This window comes from Falco cherrug, chromosome 19 (assembly GCF_023634085.1).
Source record: "Falco cherrug isolate bFalChe1 chromosome 19, bFalChe1.pri, whole genome shotgun sequence".
In the NCBI taxonomy this organism is placed as follows: domain Eukaryota; kingdom Metazoa; phylum Chordata; class Aves; order Falconiformes; family Falconidae; genus Falco; species Falco cherrug.
In genome coordinates, this window is record NC_073715.1 from 3,541,011 (window position 1) to 3,563,464 (window position 22,454).

The 22,454-nt window shown below is 60.3% G+C and overlaps 2 protein-coding genes across 5 annotated transcripts; one reads left to right on the forward strand and one right to left on the reverse strand.

Moving 5' to 3' along the window:
• Window positions 1-187: 187 nt before the first annotated feature.
• On the forward strand, window positions 188-6,046 carry CHRNB2 (cholinergic receptor nicotinic beta 2 subunit). Its single transcript, XM_055696750.1, has 6 exons — window positions 188-742; window positions 2,194-2,339; window positions 2,448-2,492; window positions 3,021-3,130; window positions 3,259-4,219; window positions 5,713-6,046. Exons 1-6 carry the CDS (start codon window positions 700-702, stop codon window positions 5,881-5,883), a joined length of 1,476 nt encoding a protein of 491 aa, XP_055552725.1. The 5' UTR covers window positions 188-699; the 3' UTR covers window positions 5,884-6,046.
• A 1,859-nt stretch (window positions 6,047-7,905) lies between these two features.
• ADAR (adenosine deaminase RNA specific) lies at window positions 7,906-21,635 on the reverse strand. 4 transcript variants are annotated; one of them, XM_055696601.1, is made up of 15 exons: window positions 21,318-21,635; window positions 17,602-19,141; window positions 16,056-16,242; window positions 15,817-15,974; window positions 15,269-15,410; window positions 14,854-15,071; window positions 14,456-14,612; window positions 13,256-13,427; window positions 12,579-12,672; window positions 11,001-11,129; window positions 10,765-10,898; window positions 10,106-10,288; window positions 9,527-9,639; window positions 9,025-9,152; window positions 7,906-8,780 (listed from the first exon to the last, which is right to left on the reverse strand). In XM_055696601.1, exons 2-15 carry the CDS (start codon window positions 19,044-19,046, stop codon window positions 8,549-8,551), a joined length of 3,492 nt encoding a protein of 1,163 aa, XP_055552576.1. In that variant the 5' UTR covers window positions 19,047-19,141; window positions 21,318-21,635; the 3' UTR covers window positions 7,906-8,548. The 4 variants fall into 4 exon arrangements, with proteins under 4 accessions (XP_055552576.1, XP_055552575.1, XP_005434715.4 ...); XM_055696600.1 differs by having other exon boundaries at window positions 17,602-19,144; XM_005434658.4 differs by lacking the exon at window positions 21,318-21,635 and adding an exon at window positions 20,312-20,455 and having other exon boundaries at window positions 17,602-19,144.
• Between the last annotated feature and the right edge of the window lie 819 nt (window positions 21,636-22,454).

Sequence of the window (22,454 nt, forward strand, 5' to 3'; positions counted from 1 at the left end):
GTGACCCCTCCCGTCGCCAGCGGAAGGGGCGGGGCATCAACCGCCGGAAGCGCTCGCACGCCCGGGCGGGGCGGTGCCGAGCCGGAAGTGACGCCAGCCAGGCGCCCCGGAGAGTGAGGGGCGGGGCGAGCGGGAGGGGAGAGCCCCGCCCCTGGTGGGAGGGGTCACGGGGGGTCATCGGCGCGGGGGGGGGGGGGGTGTCGAAGTCTGGGGGGACCCGGTGTGGCCTGAGGGGTCCCGCAAGTCCGGGGGGGTCCCGGGGCCCGAGACGCCCCGCGTGTGGTAGGGCCGCGGGGGGGCCCGCGACCCGCCTGGGAGCTTCCCATCCCCCCTCCGGTGCCCGCCGCGGGCCCCCCCCCCCGCCGGTACCGCGCAGGGACTGGGGGCTGGGCCCCGGCTGAGCGGAGGCTCGGGGGACCCCGCCCCCCCCCCCTCCCGGTGTCCCCGGGGCGCGACGGGGGCGGGGGCGGGGGCGGCCCCGGGGCCGCTGACGGCGGCGGTGACGGCGGCGGAGCGGGGAGCGCGGGACGGCCCCGGCGCAGCGCCCGGCACCGCCTCCCGCCCGGGGCCGCCCCGCCCGGGCCGCCGCCGCCGGCTCCAGCACCGCGGAGAGCGCGGGCAGCACCGGGGACAGCGCCCGGGCACCGGCAGCGGCACCGGCAGCGGCACCGGCAGCGGCACCGGCAGCGGGCCGCCCCCATGGCGCTGCTCCGCGTCCTCTGCCTCCTCGCCGCCCTCAGACGTAAGTACCGCGGAGGGGGGTAAGGCGGGCACCGGCACCGGCACCGGCGGGGAGGGCCCCGGGCCCCGGGGCTGCGCCTGTTGCATAGGGCCGTCCGGTACTGGCCGCGCACAGACCCGGAGCAGAGCCGGTACCGGCCCCGGTGCTGCCCTGGCCCGGCCCGCCGGGGCTCCCGGGGCTCCCCGTTCCCCCGGGGCTCTGCGGCTCCCGCGGCACCGCTGGGCCCGGCGGCTCCGGCTGCCCGAACCCTGCGGCGGGGGTACCGGGGCAGGCAGGGGCGGCAAAGTCCGGCAGGGACGGGCAGGGACCGGCAGGGGAGGGCAGGGACAGGCAGGGACTGGCAGGGGGTGGTCGAGAATGGGCAGGGGAGGACAGGGCATGGGCAAGGGAGGGCAGGGACAGGCAGGGATGGGCAGGGGACAGGCAGGGGTGGGCAGGGGAGGGCAGGATGGGCAGGGGAGGGCAGGGGCAGGCAGGGATGGGCAGGGGACAGGCAGGGGTGGGCAGGGGAGGGCAGGGGATGGGCAGGGATGGGCAGGGGACAGGCAGGGGTGGGCAGGGGAGGGCAGGATGGGCAGGGGAGGGGCAGGGACAGGCAGGGATGGGCAGGGGACAGGCAGGGGTGGGCAGGGGAGGGCAGGGGACAGGCAGGGATGGGCAGGGGACAGGCAGGGGTGGGCAGGGACGGGCAGGGGAGGGCAGGGACGGGCAGGGGTGGGCAGGGGACAGGCAGGGATGGGCAGGGGTGGGCAGGATGGGCAGGGGAGGGCAGGGACAGGCAGGGATGGGCAGGGGACAGGCAGGGGTGGGCAGGGGAGGGCAGGGGATGGGCAGGGATGGGCAGGGGACGGGCAGGGGTGGGCAGGGACGGGCAGGGGAGGGCAGGGACGGGCAGGAGTGGGCAGGGGACAGGCAGGGATGGGCAGGGGACAGGCAGGATGGGCAGGGGAGGGCAGGATGGGCAGGGATGGGCAGGGGACAGGCAGGGGTGGGCAGGGGACAGGCAGGGATGGGCAGGGGACAGGCAGGGGAGGGCAGGGGACGGGCAGGGACAGGCAGGGATGGGCAGGGGACAGGCAGGGATGGGCAGGGGAGGGCAGGGGATGGGCAGGGATGGGCAGGGGAGGGCAGGGATGGGCAGGGACAGGCGAAGAGGGCAGAGGGGACACCCAGCAGGCTCCTGCCTGGCAGCACCAGGGCTCCAGCCCCTGCCCAGCCCCCCCCGCGGCTGCTCCCCCCCCAGCCCCCCCCCCCCCCGGGTCTCCCCATCTCCCCCTCGCCCCCCCTGCCCTGCCTGTGCTGGCTGCCCCCCCCCCCCCCCCCATCACAGCCCCCCTCGGGCTGCCAGGCCCAGACCCCCGGGCAGGCACGGGGGGGGGGGGGGGGTCCGGAGCCCGCCGGGGGGGCCGTGCCCAGCAGTGGGGGGGCTCAGCCTCCCCCCCCCTCCCCAGGGGGCCTGGGCACGGACACGGAGGAGCGGCTGGTGGAGTATCTGCTGGACCCCGCGCGCTACAACAAGCTGATCCGGCCGGCAACCAACGGCTCCGAGCTGGTGACGGTGCAGCTGATGGTGTCCCTGGCGCAGCTCATCAGCGTGGTGAGTGGGCCAGGGATCTGCGCCCCCCTCCCCCGGGGGGCCCTGCAGCCCCCTCCCCTGCCCCCAGCCCCCCCCCCCCCCCGCTGACTGGCCCCGCTCTCTCGGCAGCACGAGCGGGAGCAGATCATGACCACCAACGTCTGGCTGACCCAGGTGGGAGCCCTGCGCCCTGTGGCCCCTGGGGCCACCCTGCCCCAGTCCCCCCCGTGGCCACCCTGTCCTGGGGACCCTCCTGCCCCCTGCCCTGGGCCCCCTGTGTCCACCCTGTCCTGGGACCCCCTGCACCCTGCCCTGAGCCCCCCGTGCACAGTGCCCTGGGCTCCCCCCATGTCCACCCTGTCCTGGGACCCCCTGCACCCTGCCCCAGCACCCCTGTGGCCACCCTGTCCTGGGGACACCCATGTACCCTGCCCTGGGACCCCCTGCCCCCTGCCCCCCCCCATGTCCACCCTGACCTGAGGACCCTCCTGCACCCTGCCTTGGGTCCCCCCATGTCCACGCTGTCCTGGGGACCCCCCTGCACCTTGCCCCACCCCCCCCTTCCATGTCCACCCTGTCCTGGGGACCCCCCTGCACCCTGCCCTGGGTCCCCCCATGTCCCCCTGTCCGAGCACTCCCTTGCCCCCTGCCCTGGCCCCCCCCTGCCCGCAGCAGGGCCAGGCTGAGCCTGCCTGTCCGCAGGAGTGGGAGGATTACCGCCTCACCTGGAAGCCAGAGGACTTTGACAACATGAAGAAGGTCCGGCTGCCCTCCAAGCACATCTGGCTGCCCGACGTGGTGCTCTACAACAAGTAGGTGGTTGGGTTTTTTTAGGGGGGGGGGTGCCATGCATGCCCCCCCAGCCCCACCCGGGGCTCGGGGTGGTGCTGTCGCACCGCTGGAGCACGGCCAGGGCTGACAGTGCATCTCTTTGCCCCAGCGCCGACGGGATGTACGAGGTCTCCTTCTACTCCAACGCGGTGATCTCCTACGATGGCAGCATCTTCTGGCTGCCGCCGGCCATCTACAAAAGCGCGTGCAAGATCGAGGTGAAGCACTTCCCTTTTGACCAGCAGAACTGCACCATGAAGTTCCGCTCCTGGACCTACGACCGCACGGAGATCGACCTGGTGCTGAAGAGCGAGGTGGCCAGCCTGGATGACTTCACGCCCAGCGGTGAGTGGGATATCGTGGCGCTGCCAGGACGACGCAACGAGAACCCTGACGACTCCACGTACGTGGACATCACTTACGACTTCATCATCCGGCGCAAGCCGCTCTTCTACACCATCAACCTCATCATCCCCTGCATCCTCATCACCTCCCTGGCCATCCTCGTCTTCTACCTCCCATCCGACTGCGGTGAGAAGATGACGCTCTGCATCTCTGTCCTGCTCGCCCTCACCGTCTTCCTGCTGCTCATCTCCAAGATCGTGCCGCCCACCTCGCTGGACGTGCCACTGGTGGGCAAGTACCTCATGTTCACCATGGTGCTGGTGACCTTCTCCATCGTCACCAGTGTCTGCGTCCTCAACGTGCACCACCGCTCGCCCACCACGCACACCATGCCGCCCTGGGTCCGCACCCTCTTCCTCCGCAAGCTCCCAGCGCTGCTCTTCATGAAGCAGCCGCGGCAGAACTGCGCTCGCCAGCGCCTGCGCCAGCGCCGACACACGCAGGAGCGCGCTGCCACCGCCACCCTCTTCCTCCGGGCCGGTGCCCGCGCCTGCACCTGCTACACCAACCCCGGCGCTGCCAAGGCTGAGGGGCTCAACGGCTACCGGGAGCAGCAGGGGCCGGCGCCGGCCCCCACAGCCAGCTGCGCATGCGGGCTGGAGGAGGCGGTGGATGGCGTGCGCTTCATCGCCGACCACATGCGCAGCGAGGACGACGACCAGAGCGTGAGACGGGGCAGGCGGGGTGGGGCGGGCAGGGCTATGGGGGGGTGGGCAGGGCTGTGGGGTGCAGGCAGGGATATGAGGTGCAGGCAGGGCTGTGAGATGCAGACAGGGCTGTGAGAGATGCAGGCAGGGCTGAGAGATGCAGGCAGCACTGTGGGGTGCAGGCAGGGATATGAGGTGCAGGCAGCGCTGTGGGGTGCAGGCAGGGCTGTGAGAGATGCAGGCAGCGCTGTGGGGTGCAGGCAGGGCTGTGAGAGATGCAGGCAGCGCTGTGGGGTGCAGCAGGGATATGAGGTGCAGGCAGCGCTGTGGGGTGCAGGCAGGGATATGAGATGCAGGCAGGGCTGTGAGAGATGCAGGCAGCACTGTGGGGTGCAGGCAGGGATATGAGGTGCAGGCAGGGCTGTGAGAGATGCAGGCAGCACTGTGGGGTGCAGGCAGGGCTGTGAGATGCAGGCAGGGCTGTGAGAGATGCAGGCAGCGCTGTGGGGTGCAGGCAGGGATATGAGGTGCAGGCAGCGCTGTGGGGTGCAGGCAGGGATATGAGATGTGGGCAGCACTGTGGGGTGCAGGCAGGGATATGAGGTGCAGGCAGGGCTGTGAGATGCAGGCAGGGCTGTGGGGTGCAGGCAGGGCTGTGAGAGATGCAGGCAGGGATATGAGGTGCAGGCAGTGCTGTGAGAGATGCAGGCAGGGATATGAGATGCAGGCAGGGATATGGGGTGCAGGCAGGGCTGTGAGAGATGCAGGCAGCACTGTGGGGTGCAGGCAGGGATATGAGGTGCAGGCAGCGCTGTGGGGTGCAGGCAGGGATATGAGATGTGGGCAGCACTGTGGGGTGCAGGCAGGGATATGAGGTGCAGGCAGGGCTGTGAGATGCAGGCAGTGCTATGAGGTGCAGGCAGTGCTGTGAGAGATGCAGGCAGGGATACGGGGTGCAGGCAGTGCTGTGAGAGATGCAGGCAGGGATATGAGGTGCAGGCAGTGCTGTGAGAGATGCAGGCAGGGATATGAGGTGCAGGCAGGGCTGTGAGATGTGGGCAGGGATATGAGGTGCAGGCAGGGCTGCTGAGGGTGGGCAGGGCTGTGGGATACAGGCACCGGGGGGGTCCCTGCCTGGCCCTGCCCCCCGGGACCCCCGGCAGCCCCCGCCCCCTGCCGCAGCCCCAGCCCGCAGCCGCCGCTCTGGAAGCCGGGAGGCTCCCGGGGGGCCTGACCCCGCGCTGCACCGTGAGGATGCAGAATTTGGCGGAACCGGCCGGGCTGGGGCTGCAGGGCTGGGGGCTGCTGCCCCCCCCAGCTCAGCTCCCTGGGGGAACGAGTCTCGGCGCTGGTGGCGGTGGGGGGAGCCCCACAGGGCCGTGGTGAGCTGGCAGGGCCCCGGAGCTGCGGTGCTGAGGGAGCAGGTTTGGGGCTCTGCGGAGCTCCTGGTCCAGCCCCGGGTGATAGCGGGGGGCCTGGCCTGACCCAGCATCTCTCCCGGCCCCGCGCAGGTGAGCGAGGACTGGAAGTACGTGGCCATGGTCATCGACCGCCTCTTCTTGTGGATCTTCGTCTTCGTCTGCGTCTTCGGCACCGTCGGCATGTTCCTCCAGCCGCTCTTCCAGAACTACGCCACCAACTCCCTGCTGCAGCTCGGCCAGGGTCCCCCCACCTCCAAATAGCGCCGGGTGGGGGCTGGGGGGGCACCCACCTGCCCCAGGGACAGCGAGGGACCGTGGGCTCCGAGCCCTCTCCCTGCTGCCCGCCCAGTGGGTCCCAGTGGGACGGAGAGCCGGGTGCTGGGCTCCGGGCAGCCACTGCAAACCAATAAATGCTCACAGAGGAGGGGGGCTGCTTCCACCGAGCGTGATTTCATCCCGCATCGCTCCCCGCAGGCAGGGGGGGAGAAGCCAGGGTTGTGGGGGTGGGGGGTGGGCTTCCAGTGGCTGGGGAGGATTCAGCTCTGGAAGAGGAAAATCTCAACTGCTGAGGGGGCACAGGGGTGCGGAACCAGCCCCGCGCTCCGCTTGCCGCATCTGCTCCCACCAGTACAACAAGGTGGGGGGCCCCAGCCGGACCCCTGTGCCGTCCCCAGGGCTCCCAGCCGGGGCAGAGCCGCACTGCTGCGGCAGGAGCAGAGGTAGGGAAGGAGGACAGGGCTGTTCGGCTCCAGCTCTCCCGCATGTACCAGCCAGATGCTATTTTTAGGTCCTACCTGCAGGCAGGGCCAGGGCAGCGAGTGCCAGGGATGGCTCTGCACTCCGGCAGTGCCACTCACCCCTGCCAAGCTCCAGGCTCCGGCACCCAGAGCAGCCATAATATTAATTCCACCAGGAAAAAAAAAAAAACCAACCCAAAACGGAAAACACGAATCAATCGCAACCAGAGCTGGGAGGGCGGCCAGGTCCTTGTGGCAAGTTGTGCCAAGGAGATGGTGGCCCTGGCTGGTCCGGTAGCAACGTGTCCCACGGTCTCCCTCGCAGGCAGGAATTGGCCTCGTTGGGGAAAGTTGAAATGGAGCGTTTGCTATAAATACCACTAATCCCCCGTGCCGGGGGGAGCACGGCGCAGACGGGGGGCCGGCGGCACACAGTGCCGGGGGAAGCCACGCACTAGAAATTAATTTAAATCCCAGCACTTCACCCAGCCAGAGAAATCCCAGCCTGCTTCAGCTGATGCTCCTGTACCTCCTCCTCCTCTCGGGGTGCGCCCCCACACTTCAGAGCTTTGCCCTTCAAGCAGCCCCCACACCAGGGGCTCATCCTGCTTTGTCTCACCTCTGCACCCCCACTGCTGTCGGTGCTGCGCTGGGTGATGGGGGTCCCGCTGCACCCTGGAGACTCCTGGTAGAGCAGGAGGGCGCGGGGAGCACAGCAGGAACCCCGATAGCTCCAGGCACAGCAGCCTGAGCAGGATGAGGAGCCCCCAGCCCCGTCCCTGCGCTGTCACCCTGCTCCGTGCGCTGGGCAGAGCGGGGTGCTGAGGCTGCTGCGGTCAGTGTCCAAGCGCCGTCGGCCGCGGCGCGAGCCCGTCCCAGCCTTCCAGCCAGTGTGGAGCCTGCCTGGTGGCCCTCGCTGCTGCGCAGGGGGGTGCGCAACCCTGAGATGCGGCCAGAGCCGGGGCTCCCCCAGCCTCAAGACTTCGGGCTTGGGCTACACTAACCGTTCCGGGGTCTCTTTGCAATCCCACCGATGCCAACTGCCCCGTCCCGGGCAGAGCCAGCACCAGCCGCGCACTGGGCCAGGGGCTGCGCCAACAGCAGGCGGCTCTCCAGCACCCAGCACCTAATAAACCGGCTGTGGAACGGCAACGGCGTCTTCTCACCTTCTATGAGCGCGTCTGGCGTGGGGTTGAGCTCAGAGAGAAGCAGCCGCGCGGCGTGGCCTGCAGCCACCACCAGCCTCCCAAAGACCGGAGAAGCAACGCCCCATCCTAGAGACAGAGGTGGGGGAAGGAGCCAGGAAAACCCTGCCCTGTCATTTCAGGGTACACTGAACACCCCCCCCCCACCACCCCCGAGGGCTCAATTCTGCCCGATGAGCTCCTGGCTTAATTCACAGCTCCACCCAGCTCCATTCATCATTTAATGAACGATAACTCACCACCCCCCCCCCACCCCACCCCCCCCCCGTGCCTCTCCCACCCCCACCCAGCGCCCCACTTTCGCTCTGTGGGAATTAACACACCCATGGCACAGCGCCAGCTAATAATACAGAAATTTTCTTTTTTTTATTATTATTAACGCGGAATGTTATGCTGGTCCCGCTGGTGTCTTGCGGAGATCAGTCCCGTGCCCCAGCTCAGACGGGCCTGCCAGCCACCTTGTGATAGACACACACGAAACCAGCCAGCTTTTTAGCTTTGGGGGTTTTTTGTGTTTTTTGTTGTTTTTTTTTTGTGGTTTTTTTTTTGTTTTTTGTTTTTTTTAAAAGAGAAAATTTGCCTCAAAACCTGCCAGAGGGATCTGTAGTGCATGGTCCAAAGATTTCGAGCTTGCAGTCTGAGAATCCCTTTGGTTTCTTGTGCCTTCTTTTAAGAAAACAGAGGAGATGAAAACATAAGAGCAAATGGGGACTGAGCCTGCCCTAGCTTAAAAAAAAAAGAAGAAAAAAAAAGAAAAAAAAAAAAGACAATAATTTCCATGCATGTTTTAAAAAGAGAAAGGGGCAGGGTCTCCCAGTAACAAGAGCAGAGGGAGAAGGCAGCCAAGCCAACAGGGCAAACTGGCCCAGTGCTCCCTGTTCCACTTCAAAAAGGTGGTGGTGGTGGTGGAAGAAGGACGCGTACACTCACGCACGCGCCTGTGCACACTCACCGCCCTACACACGCAGGGTGCCTCATTACGCGTCAGAAAGAGAAATTATCTTCCTCTTGGGGTTTGCGGATCCAGCTGCCGTAGCCCATCTCTTCCAGGGCGCTGAAGAAGCACTGCTTGGCTTCTTGGTAGGCTGTGGCTGCCTCCTTAGCGTCCGAGTACACCGAGAGGTTCTGCAGGTCTTTGCAGTTGTTCTTGGCACATAACTGCTGGAACAGGGCAAACATTTTCCTCTTGGACACACGAGACACCTCCAGCTTCGGTCTGAGAAGGAAGACAAAGGCAGCAATGAAGGACACGATGCTCAGAAGGGCAGAGGGGAGCAGGGGGCTGGGCTGGGCAATATTTTGTTCTGCTCCAAGAGCACTTGCTCCCATCAGTTCAAAATTCCTCTCTCCGACCCTCCCCACACGTAAGGTGCTGTAACAGCGCAGAGGGGACCCGCAAGTTCAGCACACCCCCCCCTTTCCCCAAACAGAAACGCCGCGTCAGGAAAGGCTGTTCTTACCCATCTACTTTCCCTTTTGTGCCATCCAAGACCTCAACTTCGCTTTCATCAGCAAGACACCAGTTCACCGAAGACTCTTTTGTCTTGCCCGTCTGCCTCGCAGAGTCGTACACGCTGACTCGCCCAACCTGCGGAAGAGGACGGACGGTTTCTTAACACCGGTCCCGCCGCACAAGCCCACTGGTAAGGGGAGCCCCTTGCCTCTTCCACCCCCTGCAGGGTTTCAGCTCAGCCCAGACTCCCGAGAGCAGCAAGCACCACATTCTGACCAAGCTGAAGGCTACGGGAGCAACCTCGGTCTCCCTTTTCCCCTGATTAAGTCATCGCCAGTAACCCCCAGACACTGTGGGACGACACAAAAGGGGCAGGATCCCGGCCATGAACCCCCCCCGAGCCTGGCTGCGGAGGGTGACCCCCCTGCAGAGCCCCTCAGCGAGGCCCGAGCCCCACAGCGGGGGTGGAAGGGGGATGGAAAGACGAAGAAGCACCAAGGCTGCAGTACCTCGGGATGGTTAACGTGATACGGAGCCTGGAGCTTTTCCTGCAGCGCGTTCCCATCTCTTGCCAGGCGGCAGCAGATGGCACGTGTTAAATGTCCCTGACTGTACAAGTAACCTGTGAGGACAGACACGAAGGTGTGAGGACACAGGCCGGGCGCTGAGGATCCCAGCGCTGCTCACAAGCTCCAGAAACTTGAGGCCACATGGCTCAGCGACAGCTCTGCGTGCCCTAGACGTGTGAGATGAAGGTTTACAGCCTGCAACATTTCTCACTGAAGACACAAACAGGCAATTTTTGTCTCCCCCTCCTAGATCACATGTGCCTTCTAAAAAATCCAGAACCTTGGAGAAAAGAACCCACTCCACCCACAGCATCAAAACCACAAACTCCCTTTTCACTTCCAAACAGCGCAGCTCTGCCAAGAGCGACGTTTCAGTCTGTTACTCCTACAGCCTCCACAAACCAGCTTTTTTGGGGAAGGGAGGTTACTTGTCGCTGCAGCCCAGTTCAAAGGAGCACGGCAGCACATCCAGCCCAGCCCAGAAAGGACGGGGGGTGGGGTGGGGTGGGTGTCTCGTACCGAGCGTAACAGAACTGAGATAAACAGGTTCTATGAAGTGGGACAGCAGTGCCCCTTGCAAGCCAAGGATATTCCAGCGTAAGATTTTGTCGCTGCAGGACATGGTTCGTAACCGCTCCCCATGCTGGATCCCGTCCCACGTGGGCACAATGTCACTGGACTCCACAGGAATGGTACCTTCCCCTGCAGAAGAAAAAAGGATAAAGAAAAAAAGACTCTGCAAAGAGTCAAATATTCAGTAAAACAAAACTCCACCACCAAACCGCACAAGAAACTATCTTCTAACTCACAGGCGTGGAGTAACCTCCGGAGTCAGTCTGTTACCAGGCTCTGGGAACAATTTAGGATCACGGGAAAAAGGGAACTCAGTACTGATTAGAGATGAGTCATTTTTAACGTGGCTGAAGCAGAATGAAACAGCACTTCACAGCAAACCTCAGCTATGCTCTCGCTAGCGTGGCAGTCCAACAGGCAGAGCTGGGAAGAAGGGACTCTTTTCTAATGCCCCCAGCCCTTCCACCCACTTCTTTTGCTTCCTGAAGGTTTCAAATCCCGCAACAGCACCACGCAAGAGAGGGGTAAGGGAACTCCGGAGCTCCAGAAAGGCTCAGAGGAGAGCACCGGAGCCACCCCACCGTGCAGGGAGCCAGCGCACTCACCGTTCTCCACCTTGGTACGCAGCTTGCCCTGTTTGGGGTTCTCAAAGAGGGGCTGATGCTGGGCTTGCCCCACCACGGCCGCCTGATCGCTGCAGGATTTATCAAAGAGCGCCCCGTCTCCGCAAGGTGCTGTGCTAGAAAACAAACACTCCCCAGAGGTTAGCGCCAACCCCCAGAAAACAGGCAGGGCCAGGGGTGCGACGGCGCCTCTGCCACCACTCACTGCCTGCACCAACCTGACGTAGAGGTGAAAGGTGACGCTGCTCTTTATTTTGAGTCTCTTCCCTCCCGCTGGCTCAAAAATGCTCTCTTCTGCAGAGGAAGGATTAGACGGGTCATACTTCATCAGCTCGCTATAGAGAAACCTGAAAATAACAGTGGCACATCAAAAGGCTGCTTCGCCTCTCGGACAAGGAGCATTTCAATCCTGCCTCCGCCCGGGACACGCAGCAGCCCAGGCTCTGCCTCTGCTGCCCCAAGCCACCCGCTCCCGCCGCACAGGAGAGCGGCAGCTGTGGCTGAGAACATCTGGAAGCCAACAAATCGTGTTTGATGCCCCAGAAAAGGCACGAAATCAAGCAGATTGCCTGCCACGCAATAGGAAAGAAGCATTCTGGCAGGTGAGCAGAGGGAAGCAGTGGCAGGAGAGAGGAAGGAGCCTGCCTGGCTGCTGCCTGCCTGCACCCGACCCCGGTGTGAAGAAGACTTCAAGGTTATTAACCTAGCACCTTTAGTCAGCACCGAGTTTGCAGTAAGAGTAAACAGCCCCGCGGGCAGCTGAAGGCAAGTGGTATTATTAGCACAACCCCATGATCTGTTTACAATGACTGGGTCTTTTACGGCTGTTTCTGTCCGGGAACAGGGAAAAACCTTGAGGTCTCCAACAGAGTGTCAAGGACTTAAAAAAAAAAAAACAAAAACAAAAAAAACCCAAAAAAACAAACGCAAAACCAAAACCCAAACCCTGCAGCTTCACGGAGACTCGTCAAGCAGAGACTGCACAGGGACTTCTTTTGGAAGGAGAGGTGGAGCTTGCTGTTCTCAGCTGTGCCAGAGCAGCCCAGCAGCCACAACTGTCAAGATTAACATCTGAGACAGACAGCAAGAGCGCAACCCCCTGGCTTCACAGCTTGCTGGGGACCTGCCCTCAGCACCTTCCAGTGCTGAGGGACGCACAAGAGCATTGTGGCAGCAGGCAAAGGCTTTAAGAAAGCTTTGCTGCTTGCAGCTGCAAGGGCAGACATGAACGAGGCTTGCGTAACTTCATCTCACTTCAGTTTTTCAAAAAAACCGAAAGTGCCACCCTGATTGTTTATAAAGGGAAGAGAACAATTGTGCAGTTTAGTTGGGAAAACCCTTTCCAACCCATGAAAAAAGGATTCCTGACTTATCAACGCAAACACATTGGACATGTTTTCCTGCAGCCTTCTAGACCCAAGATCCAGAAGGGCCAACGGGGGACCTGGCCTGCAGATTCCCCAGCACCTCGGCTCAGACAGAGCTGGGCTCAGACCAAAGCAGCGTGTTACACGCCAGCCAAGCAACCTCTGCAGGATGCTTTATTTTAAGTACATCAGATGCAGCCCTTGGGCTCTTGGCAAGTTTCCAGCGCAGTACTAATTTGGGCACCATTCAGGCATGGCCCCTTCTTATCAGAAATAACTTCCCTCTATTTAACACCACATGGGTAAACAGTGGCAGTAGAGAATCACAGTCTCTCTCAACACAGCAAGGAACCATCACAGCCACATCCCTCTAGAACAGGTCAGCCCCTCTTGGCGGGCCCCTCTCCTCCAGGTTTCCCCTTCTCTCACCTCACAAAGCCTCTTCGAGAAATGATTTCTGCATGACAGTCATTCACCGTCTCCCCCTTCAAGCTCAGCTCTTCTCCCTTCACGCAACGATTGCCTGAAATAAAGAAAGGCAAGTGTCAAAGTCAAGGCCCAGCTTCACAGAAAGAGGGAGGGCTTCATCTTGCTTCAAGTTTTACTGCTTTAGGCTCCTGAGCAGCAGCACCCCCCCAACTGTTAAATCATTATCCCCATCCAAGCAGTTAGGAAAACAAAAGGGACAAAGAGCACACACTACTTTAGGGACAGCAGAGACTTAAACTGTCACAGGTTTAGGGGCAGTGTCCCCTCCCGAGTGCTGTTCAGTCCCCCGCTCCAGGTGGGGGCTCAGGAAGGGCACTACGGCACACGCAGCGGGGAGAAGCTGGGGGATCTTGGGCTGCACAACGTGAGGAATCCATGCTTTGATGCACAGACCAGCACGCAGCAACGCAAGCAAAGATTAAGAGCAATACAGCTGCAGGCACATTTCCTTTGTTCTCTCTCCATAACCAGATCACTTGTGACACCACACGAGCCCTGGGAGTGTTTCTGGCCCTCTCTGAAGAAGCCTACAGCAACAGCCCTTCCCTAGTGGCGGCTGACAGGGAATCTAGCCAGGAAGTGAGAGTTCAGTTTGTGCTGGAAGAAGCTGTTCCTACCCGTTCCGATGCTGACCACTACTCCCAGGCCCTTATTTCCTTTCCGCATGATGATGGCAGCCAGGATCTTCCTCCCCAGCAGACTGTGCTGGATGCGAGCGGTGAGGGTGTTGAAGCGCTGGTGGCTCAGCATGGCAATCTGATCGTGTAGGGTGCTGCCGCTCACCGGGAGCTGGAGCGGGGACACAAGACCAGCGTTACTAAGAGATCACCAGCAGGTCACGGAACAAAACAGCTCAAGAAGTAGTAAGCTGAAGCGCAGCTATCCAAGCAGATGGCAGGAACGTGGAAAACATGAGCTACAGGCAGCGCAATTTTGGGGTGAGCGCATGGACAGCATCACGTCAAGGGGTGGGTGAAGTTCTCTTAGGTATTTCTGGGGAAACCTCGTCTAATGCTTTGAGTTCTGCTTTGAGGACATCATTAAGAGGCAGCAGCAAGCTGTCTTCCTGGCAGCAAGTGAAACGGGCCGAGGGATGGCCTCCCGAGGGAAAACCCCCGCTGCAAAGGAACAAAAACCCCATCTTGCCTGTTCCCAGAGACTCAGCCAAGGAAATCTGTTCCCGGCTTCGGAGGAATTCCTCCTCCGGCTGCTTGTGAGAAGACTGCACAGTCACTCCCACTGCAGATGGGCACTTGCCTCCTCTAGCATTGCTGACTGACAAATCCTCCCTGATGGCTTTTCTATTTAGAGCCACAGCTGCTGCGCTCAGCTGTGCAGCCTGGAACACAGCTTTTAAGAGATCACAGAACTCTAAGTGTGATTTAAAGCAGCACAGGTTTGGGCCAGCTATCCTGACACAACCAGAGCTTTGCTCTTATCTGATGCATGAGTTTTTGAGCTGACACATGATTTTTAATGCAGCAGGAAGGAATTCAGGATTAAAAAAAAAAAAAAAAAAAAAGAAGTCACAGAATTAAAAATAAGCGTGCTCCTGCTCCACCACAGGAACACATTTCAGTGGCTTGGGGAAGATTCTGATAATAATTTAGCCCTAAAGCAGAGGCCGGCAGGAGGGAAGAGTACATCCATGCCCTGAGGAAACACCTAACCCACTTCAGGAAAACTGTCAACTTATCTACACCTTCAGACAACAAAGATCTCACGGTTGATCCTGAAAGCATTTTTCTGCTGGACTGAAAGGCACAGGACAGGGAAGGCTACACAAGCAGCCCCAGCTGTGGAGGAAGAGGATTTACCTCGGTGATGTTCATCCCTTCCATGCGCTCAATCTTCTCCGTTTCCCCAATCAGGACCCTGAGCGCTGCGTCAGCTGCCTCCTGCTTGCCCTGCTTTTTGTTGTGCGCCGTTACAGCTGGGAACCAACGGCCTCCGACCTTCGCCTGATAGACAAACCTACAAAGACAGCAGCGCACCTCTGAGAAAAACCAAGAAACCGGTGGATTTCAGGATTTCAGGCTGGTTTTCAAATTCCCTCAGTGGAGAGAGGAGCGGAGGTAGCTCATTGTCATCCGGACACAAGGTCTGGCAGAGGCAGCAGCTCAGCCTGTTGCCACCTCAAAGAGCATCAGGAATTTTGCATTCTCTGCCCTCTCTCCGGTACAAAATTTCCTCCTGGACAGATGCAGCTACTTACTTGGGATCATGGGGAGGTCCTGACTGGTCAATGAGTTTGAACTCTGCAGCAAACCCATTAGAGCGGGCATATTCCAGCAGGCCACTGACAGGATTGACATTAAGGTATTTGATGAGCTCCCCAACACCCTTCGCTTTCGCCACCTTAGGTTCATCTGGAGTGGCGATCCACGGTCCACAGTTGGGCATGGGCTGGTCACTGTGGGGCTTCAGGACAGGCTAGAGCAGAGTTAGACACAGGAGAAGGCCGTTAAACACCGAGCAGCTGGTATTACCGCAGGCCAAGGGCACTCAGCACCTCTGCTAGAGCCAGCACATAACCTTGGTGGGGTGAAATCCAGTGGAATATGAAATACGGGGCAGGGGGGGGAACCCAAACCAAAAACATTTGGCTCTTATAAAGAAGCTCTTCGTACCTGTTCAGGCAAGGCATGGGGTACAGACTCTCCAGAAAGAATCTTCACAGCAACTTCGGCTGCCATTTGCTTTGCTCCCTTCTTGCTGTTTCCTACCACAGCAGGGAAAATTTGGTCACCCATTTTCACACAGTAGCTGAACCTGACAGGACATTATAGCACATGAAAAGCGTTAAGCACAGGTGTCTCGATCTGTTTATTATCCCCTTCTCCCAGGTTCAAGTTAAATCCTTCCAGGTTATCTCCAATTTAAATCTACCACCATGGCCCTAAAGACTCCCAGTAAGGCGCCACCAGGTAGGGTACAGGACTGGAACCCGTTCCTGGTCTGGCAGAAGCAGCAGCATCCTTTCTCTGAGAAAGGGCATCGGCTTTGGTCTCTTTCTGGAGGCAGATGTCTTGGAGGAGCCATGCCCAGACTCCTCAGAGGAGAGGAGCACTCAGCTAGGTTTAGTGATGAGGCCAGGAAGGTGGGTAGCGTGCTGAAGAGGAAGGACATTAAAGAAAGGGTTTCTATCCTCCCCAAAGCTGACACCAACATGCCATACCTCGGATCGTGAGGTGGGCCTTCCTGAGAGAGCAGCTGGAATTCGACTGTGTTCCCTGATTTTTGCCCGTACTCCATTAATACGCTGATGGGGTGCTTCCCAGGAAGCAGGCTGAGAGGAGCCGATGCAGACGACGGCTCCGGCTCTGGATGCAAAGGCTAAAGCAGGAAAACGAAGGAAACCAGTTTCAGACTAAACGCCGTTCGACCAGCCTCACCAGTAAAGAAAAGAAGACTCACCAATTCTGGTTCAGAGCTGTCGGAGGGAAACGGCTCTTCACATTTAATTCCACCGTGTCTTCCGTTGTCTGCTTCGCTCATCAGGACCTTCATGGCATTAGCTGCAGCCTCTTGTTTCGCGAGTTTTTTGCTCCCTGCTTCCGCTGGTGGGAATCGGCGCCCATTAATCACTGCCTGGAACTTAAATCTTTGAAAGAGAAAAACCAAAGAGGTAAACTGAGAGGCAAAAAAAGCGTGGTCTTCTCGGAGCAAGCAAGGCTGTTCTTGCGAGTTCAAGTGAGAAGGAACAGCTAGCTCCTGCCTGGGAGAGCAAACCCAGGCTGCCACGTGCAGAAGTCAAAAATACCAAGGGTGCCCCAACAGCTCTGCATCTGGGCCTCGTTTCGCCACCTTTCTGGATCTGTTCATGGTGGAGGAGCAGCTCCAGATCTTGTTCCGAAGGAACAGGATGAACTGCCTCCTTCCACAAGCACCAGAAACGCGTAACGGCTGGGTGCAAGGAGCAGTTTGGTTTCGGCTCCTGCACAGGCATGAAGAAAGCTCAGAAGCAGCCTGTGCTGTTCCATCTGCACCACCTGGTCATCTGGGGTCACTCGTCCCTCTGGCATTTCCCCTGGCTATCCAGTGCAATCACACCACCTCAGAGGTGCCGCCTCACATAAACCTCTTGCCTTTGATGTTTCTGTCTCTTTCCTCCCCGGGAACTCTAACAAACCCAACTTCCCTTCTGTCCTCCAGCCCTATGCAGAAGAAACCCGATTGAACAGGTCAGACCAGATCTGGAGAGGGGTTATAGGGCTGAAGCCCTCCAGATCCCTCCTTAAAACAAACAAACAAACAAACAACCCCCACCCCCCAAAAAAAAGGCAAAAAAAGCGCCTGGGCCTCCATCTTTAGAAATTAGGCCAATTTTCCCGTCTAGCGGATCTATTGACATATGCCCGTGTGGCACATATGGTGCTTTTCACCGTCTCGCTGGTGCTCAGGAACAGCCACAATTCCACAAGGGGAAGCAGGACTCCAGAGACTGACGCTGCAAATCCTAGTGCCACGCTAAGTGCTCTCCGCTCGCAGAGGCTGCTCTGACCTGCTACACCACGGAAATATCCCGAGTGGGTTCACCTCGCCTAACCCAAGATATATCTGTACCCAAGCACTTTGCTCTGGGCTCCCTTTGTACCACTTCCAGGGCGAGAGCATCTTCAGAGGTGGCTTAGCAATACCAGTTTCCCCCTAAACAATCAAACTGAAATCGGTTTTATCTGATAATATTTAATCAGATTAAATCAGACAGGACCTAGCCAAAAAGATGACTCCCACCTTCACTGCTCAGAATGAGGGGTGCCAAAACTGGGCTAACCTGGGGTTAAATTTTAGCCTTCATTTGGTTTAAGCTGCTGCAAGGAATCCACTAGGCTAATCCTTCTGAAATGAAGTAAACATTAACGAGCAGGCTCTTCAGGGCAAAGTTGACTGGGTGAAGTTAGCTGAAGTCAGGTCATTTTAAGCAAAAAGACAGCTCAGGAAAGGTAGGAAATTTTATTACCGTGGGTCATGAGAGGGTCCACTCTGCTCCAGCATGGCAAACTCACAGTGCTGGCACGTGTACTGGGAATATTCGGTAAGGCCACTCACTGGGTTCTTCTCCTGACAAGCTATCAGTTTCTCTACAGGTGTACATGGGAAAGCAGTTTCAAACTGGGTGGCGTAACTGGGGGAAGACTGGGAACTCATGATGGATTCTGACTCATCAGGCTGCTTGTTGATAGCGTTCAGATTATCTGGGATATCATCCGTGGCCCACTTGCCGTTTTCAGAGTTATCGTAATTATTCAGACTGGAGAATTCGGGCTTAGTTTCCACAGATGGGGCTGCATCCGTGTCACTGGCATTGCTCTGATCAGTCTGCCCCCAGGGCTGCTCTCCGTTTTCTATACTTTCTTCTTCCAATGCTGTCACTGCTGGTGTAGCTATGGTCACCTCCTGGGGACACGGTGGAACAGTGGAAGGCGGAAAACCCGGCTCAGGCACGAGATCCACCGTCTGCGTTACCACGCTGGCCTTCAGCCTCATCTGCATCCGCTCGCGTTTCCTATCTGTCAGGGACCACCGTGGGGGGCTTGTGTTCTCCTTGTGGACATCTCCCAGCTTCTCCAGAGCGCTAAGAAAGGCATTAACGTCCTTGGCCCTTGAAAACCCAATGTTTTTGGCAAGGTTGAGCGCTGTTGTTTCCGCCACGCTGAACAAGTAGTTGCAGATTTTCTCCTTGGTTTCAGCCATCACAGGATCGGCGCCTCCCGAGCCGGGCGCGCTCCTCTCTTCTCCTCTGCTCTCGCAAGGTGGATCTGCGTGATCACCGCTGTGGTCAGCGGGGTTTGTTTCGCTCCTTGTGCTTGGGCTGGCGATCCTCCACAGCGGCAGCGTGTCTCCGCCTTTGTGCAACTTGCCCTCTCTGAAGAGTTTATACAAAATGCGGTTGACCTCCTTCTTTTGAGTTTTAAGTTTACGTACGAGATCATGAACTGTACAAGTCTTCCCCTCCCCAAGCTGCCTGAAAATAGACAGAATTTCTTGTTCACGGTCTTTTCCTGCAAGAGACAGTCTCTGGAAATTCAGCCCGATGGTGTCAGAATCTCTCTCTGAGTCCTCACGATACTGAGGAGGGCAATAATGTGGCGAAGTCTTCACCCAGGGACGCTCGCTGGAGAACCTACGCCACCCTGGTCTGCTGCAGCTGGGTTGCCATCTCTCTGCAGGAGCCGGTGCCACAGCCTGCAGGCTTCTGATGCGTGTATCCTTGTGCTGTCCCTGCCTCTGAAGCAAACAGACTTCAGAGTCCCACCCCGTTAGGAATGGCTGGTGTGAAAAGGTTTCCCGATTAGTTTCTCCTGAGGTATGAGGGTGATTAAAAAAGCCTTGATTAGTGCTGGGGCAGTTAAGTCTTGAGCTGGTACGATACGAGCCTCTGCCTCGACCAGCGCCTCTGTTCATAGCGCACCGCTGGGACACGTGTGAACCAAGCTGCTTGCGTGCCAGCAGAAGGGGAGCTGCGGTTCACTCTGCACTCTCCCGTCCTGAGCAGGCGCCTGCTAGGAGGAAAAACACAGGAATTCAAAACACAGGAATTCATACAGCTATAGGATTCCAGAAATACAGTTTACGCAGCTTCCCTGCTACTGAGGCATTTCAAGCATCTTCACCGGGTCAAGCTTTCCCATTTTCTACCAGTTTAAATGATTCATGTAAACACAAATACCAAACTGCGTCTGCCCAGCACAGAACCCAGGAGTCAGGAATACACAGGGGAAGTTAATAACAAGAAACAGCTACAGTAAGAGCAACCCTCTGTTACTGTTGGACTGAATTTCGAGCTGTGCAGGGCCGGTTTGGCTGTTTGTGACACCTTCTGTCAAAGGCTTCACTCCTCTGCCCCAAAGGAGAGAACCTCAGACCCACTTTGCAGTCGGGAGAAACGGGGGCACAAGGAGGTAAAGCAGCTCACACGGTCACACAGGACAGAGTTGCAACAGGCTCGCAACAAGACTCATGGCCAAAAAAAGTCTGAACCCCCAAACGTCCCTTGCATCCTGGACATTACGTGACCCACAGGCGGAAAGCATCACGCCACAGGAGAAGTAAAGTGATAACACACAGGGAAACTGGATAGGTGTGCAGCGGGCAACAGTACAAAAAAATTTTTGGGACCTTAGCCCAAATTCCACTCCTATCACACACAGCTGTCCCACTGCCCTCACGCACAGGATGTAAGTCTAAGCTTTGAATATGCTTTTTAAAAATTAGTAACCCAGCACAGGATATATTCTAGCTCTCTAACAACAGCTGGTTGTGAAACTGAGTGGATAAACCCATGAAACTGATACCTGCTGCTAGGTCCCCATCCTACCTTCTTCCTGGTGACCTCTTTAAGGCACCTGCCTTCCTAAAGACAGTTTTTCCGATGCAGGTGAAGCTCCCTATCTTCACCCAACACACCTCAAGGCCAACTTAAATTTCCCTTTCATTACACAAGTTCATTAACAGCTTCCAGCTGCACCCAGCTGCCAGCACTGTGACTTATTTTACCAACCCCAGCAACCAGGGGATCCACATGCAGTGCTGGAGGCTCAGTCCCAGTTCAGGGGGGTCCCCGCTGGCCCCCTACTCAGCAAACTCGGGTTTAAAAACGACCCCTGAGCCAAAGGCGGGGCAGAAATCCTGGCAGGCAGGAAGAAGGAGGGTTTAAAAAATGCTCTTACCTTGTCTCATGCATATGCCAAGTGCCCTTATTTTGTGAGAAAATTAACGGGGAAAAGAAAGCCCGACGGGCAGGACATGCCCGGTGGGGGGAGGCAGCGCTGTGTGCTCTGCGTGAGGGCAACCGGTCACCCCGGCAAGATGGCAGCGGGCTGCCTTTCGGTTTCGGTTCCCGGTCCCGCAGCCGCCTCCTCGCCCCGCCCGGGGCCGCCCCCTCGCCCAGGGAGCGGGCAGGGAGGGGATGCGGGATTTCGGGATTACGCTCGACTCTGTCAGCTCCTTCCCAGCGGCCACAGCTGGGCCCCGCCCGGGAAAGCGACCTGGTGGGATGTTCTTTCCCCCGGTACCGGCGGGGATGGATAACCACGAGGTGCCGATGGGTCGGGATCGTGGGTGGCACGGCGTGGGGCGGCTGCTCTCCCGGTTCGGAGGGGGCTCACGGGAACGGCAGCACCTCAAACCAAGATCCCAAAGCAGATACCTGCTACCCTGCCCCCGTGTCACACCGCTTCCCCCGGAACCACGACGGGCCCGCGCAGCCCCCGCCCCCCGCCCCCGGTGGCACGACTGGCTGAGCCCCGGGAGCTCGCCCGGAGGGGGGCACCGGGGACACGGGCACCGGGCCGGCTCCCACCGGCCAGGACTCAAGGAGAAACAGCACCAAGGAAAACACTTTATTCCACGCGTCCCGCCTGCGGAGCGTGCAGAGGAGGGCGCAGCCCGCCCTCCCCAAGCCCCGCAGGGCCGCCGGGACACGATCACGCCGCCTCCCCGGAGCCCACGGGCGGCCCACGGCGGAGGGCGAGCGCGGCCTGCGCGGCCCCGGCCCGCCTGTGCCACCAGGCCCCACGGCGGCCGCGGGGCAGCCGCGCAGGCGGCCCGGACGCAGCCCCAGCGCTGGCGAAGGCCCGGCGGGGCCCAAGTTTTAGCGGCGAGGCGAGGCCTGGAGCCGGGCCGGGCCTGGGCCTGCCCCCGCCCCGCGGCCGCCGCCCCCCCGCGCCCCCTTACCCCCTCCGCTGCCGCCGCTGCCGCCGCTGCCGGCGCACGGTGATGACGCGGCGGGCGCCCTCCCGCGCCTGCGCAGCGCGGCGGCCATCTCTGCTCAGGGCAAAGCCCACACGCGGCGGCCATGTTTAGCCAGGGCAACGCGTGGCTGTGCCGCCGCCGCGGCCGCCAGGGCCCGGCTCAGCCGCCCTCGCTCTCCCGGGCGCAGGAGCGGCCGCAGACCGCCCCCGTGCCCCGGCGGGCGGCAGCAGCCGCTCCCGCTGTGTACCGCAGCACCGCCCGTCGCGGCGGGAGCCCTCGCCCCAGGCGGTGGCGCCCATATGCCCTGCTGCGCATGCGCCACAGCGCGCCCTCCCCCCCCCCCCCCCCCCGCGCATGCGCCCTGCCCCCGCACGGGCATCGGGGGTGGGGGGGGGTCCCCGCTCCTCTGTCGGCCCCCAGCGGGTCTGCCCATGCCGTGTGGGGCTTCTCCGCCTTCCACGGACCCTGCCGTGTGTCCCATGTGGCTCCCCGCTACTCTGTGTGCCCCCCCTGCGCCGCCGCCACGGGCCCCCCATGGGATCGGGGGGACCACAGGGGGATGGGGGAGCACCACGAGGGATGGGGGGGGCCATGGGGCGCCCCACGAGGGAAAGGGGGGCTCATGGGGAGGCCCACAGGGGGATGGGGAGCCCCACGAGGGAATGGGGGGGCCCACAGGGGGATGGGGAGCCCCACGAGGGATGGGGGGGGCCATGGGGCGCCCCACGAGGGAAAGGGGGGCTCATGGGGAGGCCCACAGGGGGATGGGGAGCCCCACGAGGGATTGGGGGGGCCCACAGGGGGATGGGGAGCCCCACGAGGGAATGGGGGGGCCCACAGGGGGATGGGGAGCCCCACGAGGGATGGGGAGGCCATGGGGAGGCCCACAGGGGGATGGGGAGCCCCACGAGGGATTGGGGGGGCCCACAGGGGGATGGGGAGCCCCACGAGGGATGGGGGGGGCCATGGGGCACCCCACGAGGGAGAGGGGGGCTCATGGGGAGGCCCACAGGGGGATGGGGAGCCCCACGAGGGAATGGGGGGGGCCACAGGGGGATGGGGAGCACCACAAGGGATGGGGAGGCCCATGGGGGCCCCACAAGGGAAGAGGAGGCCCAT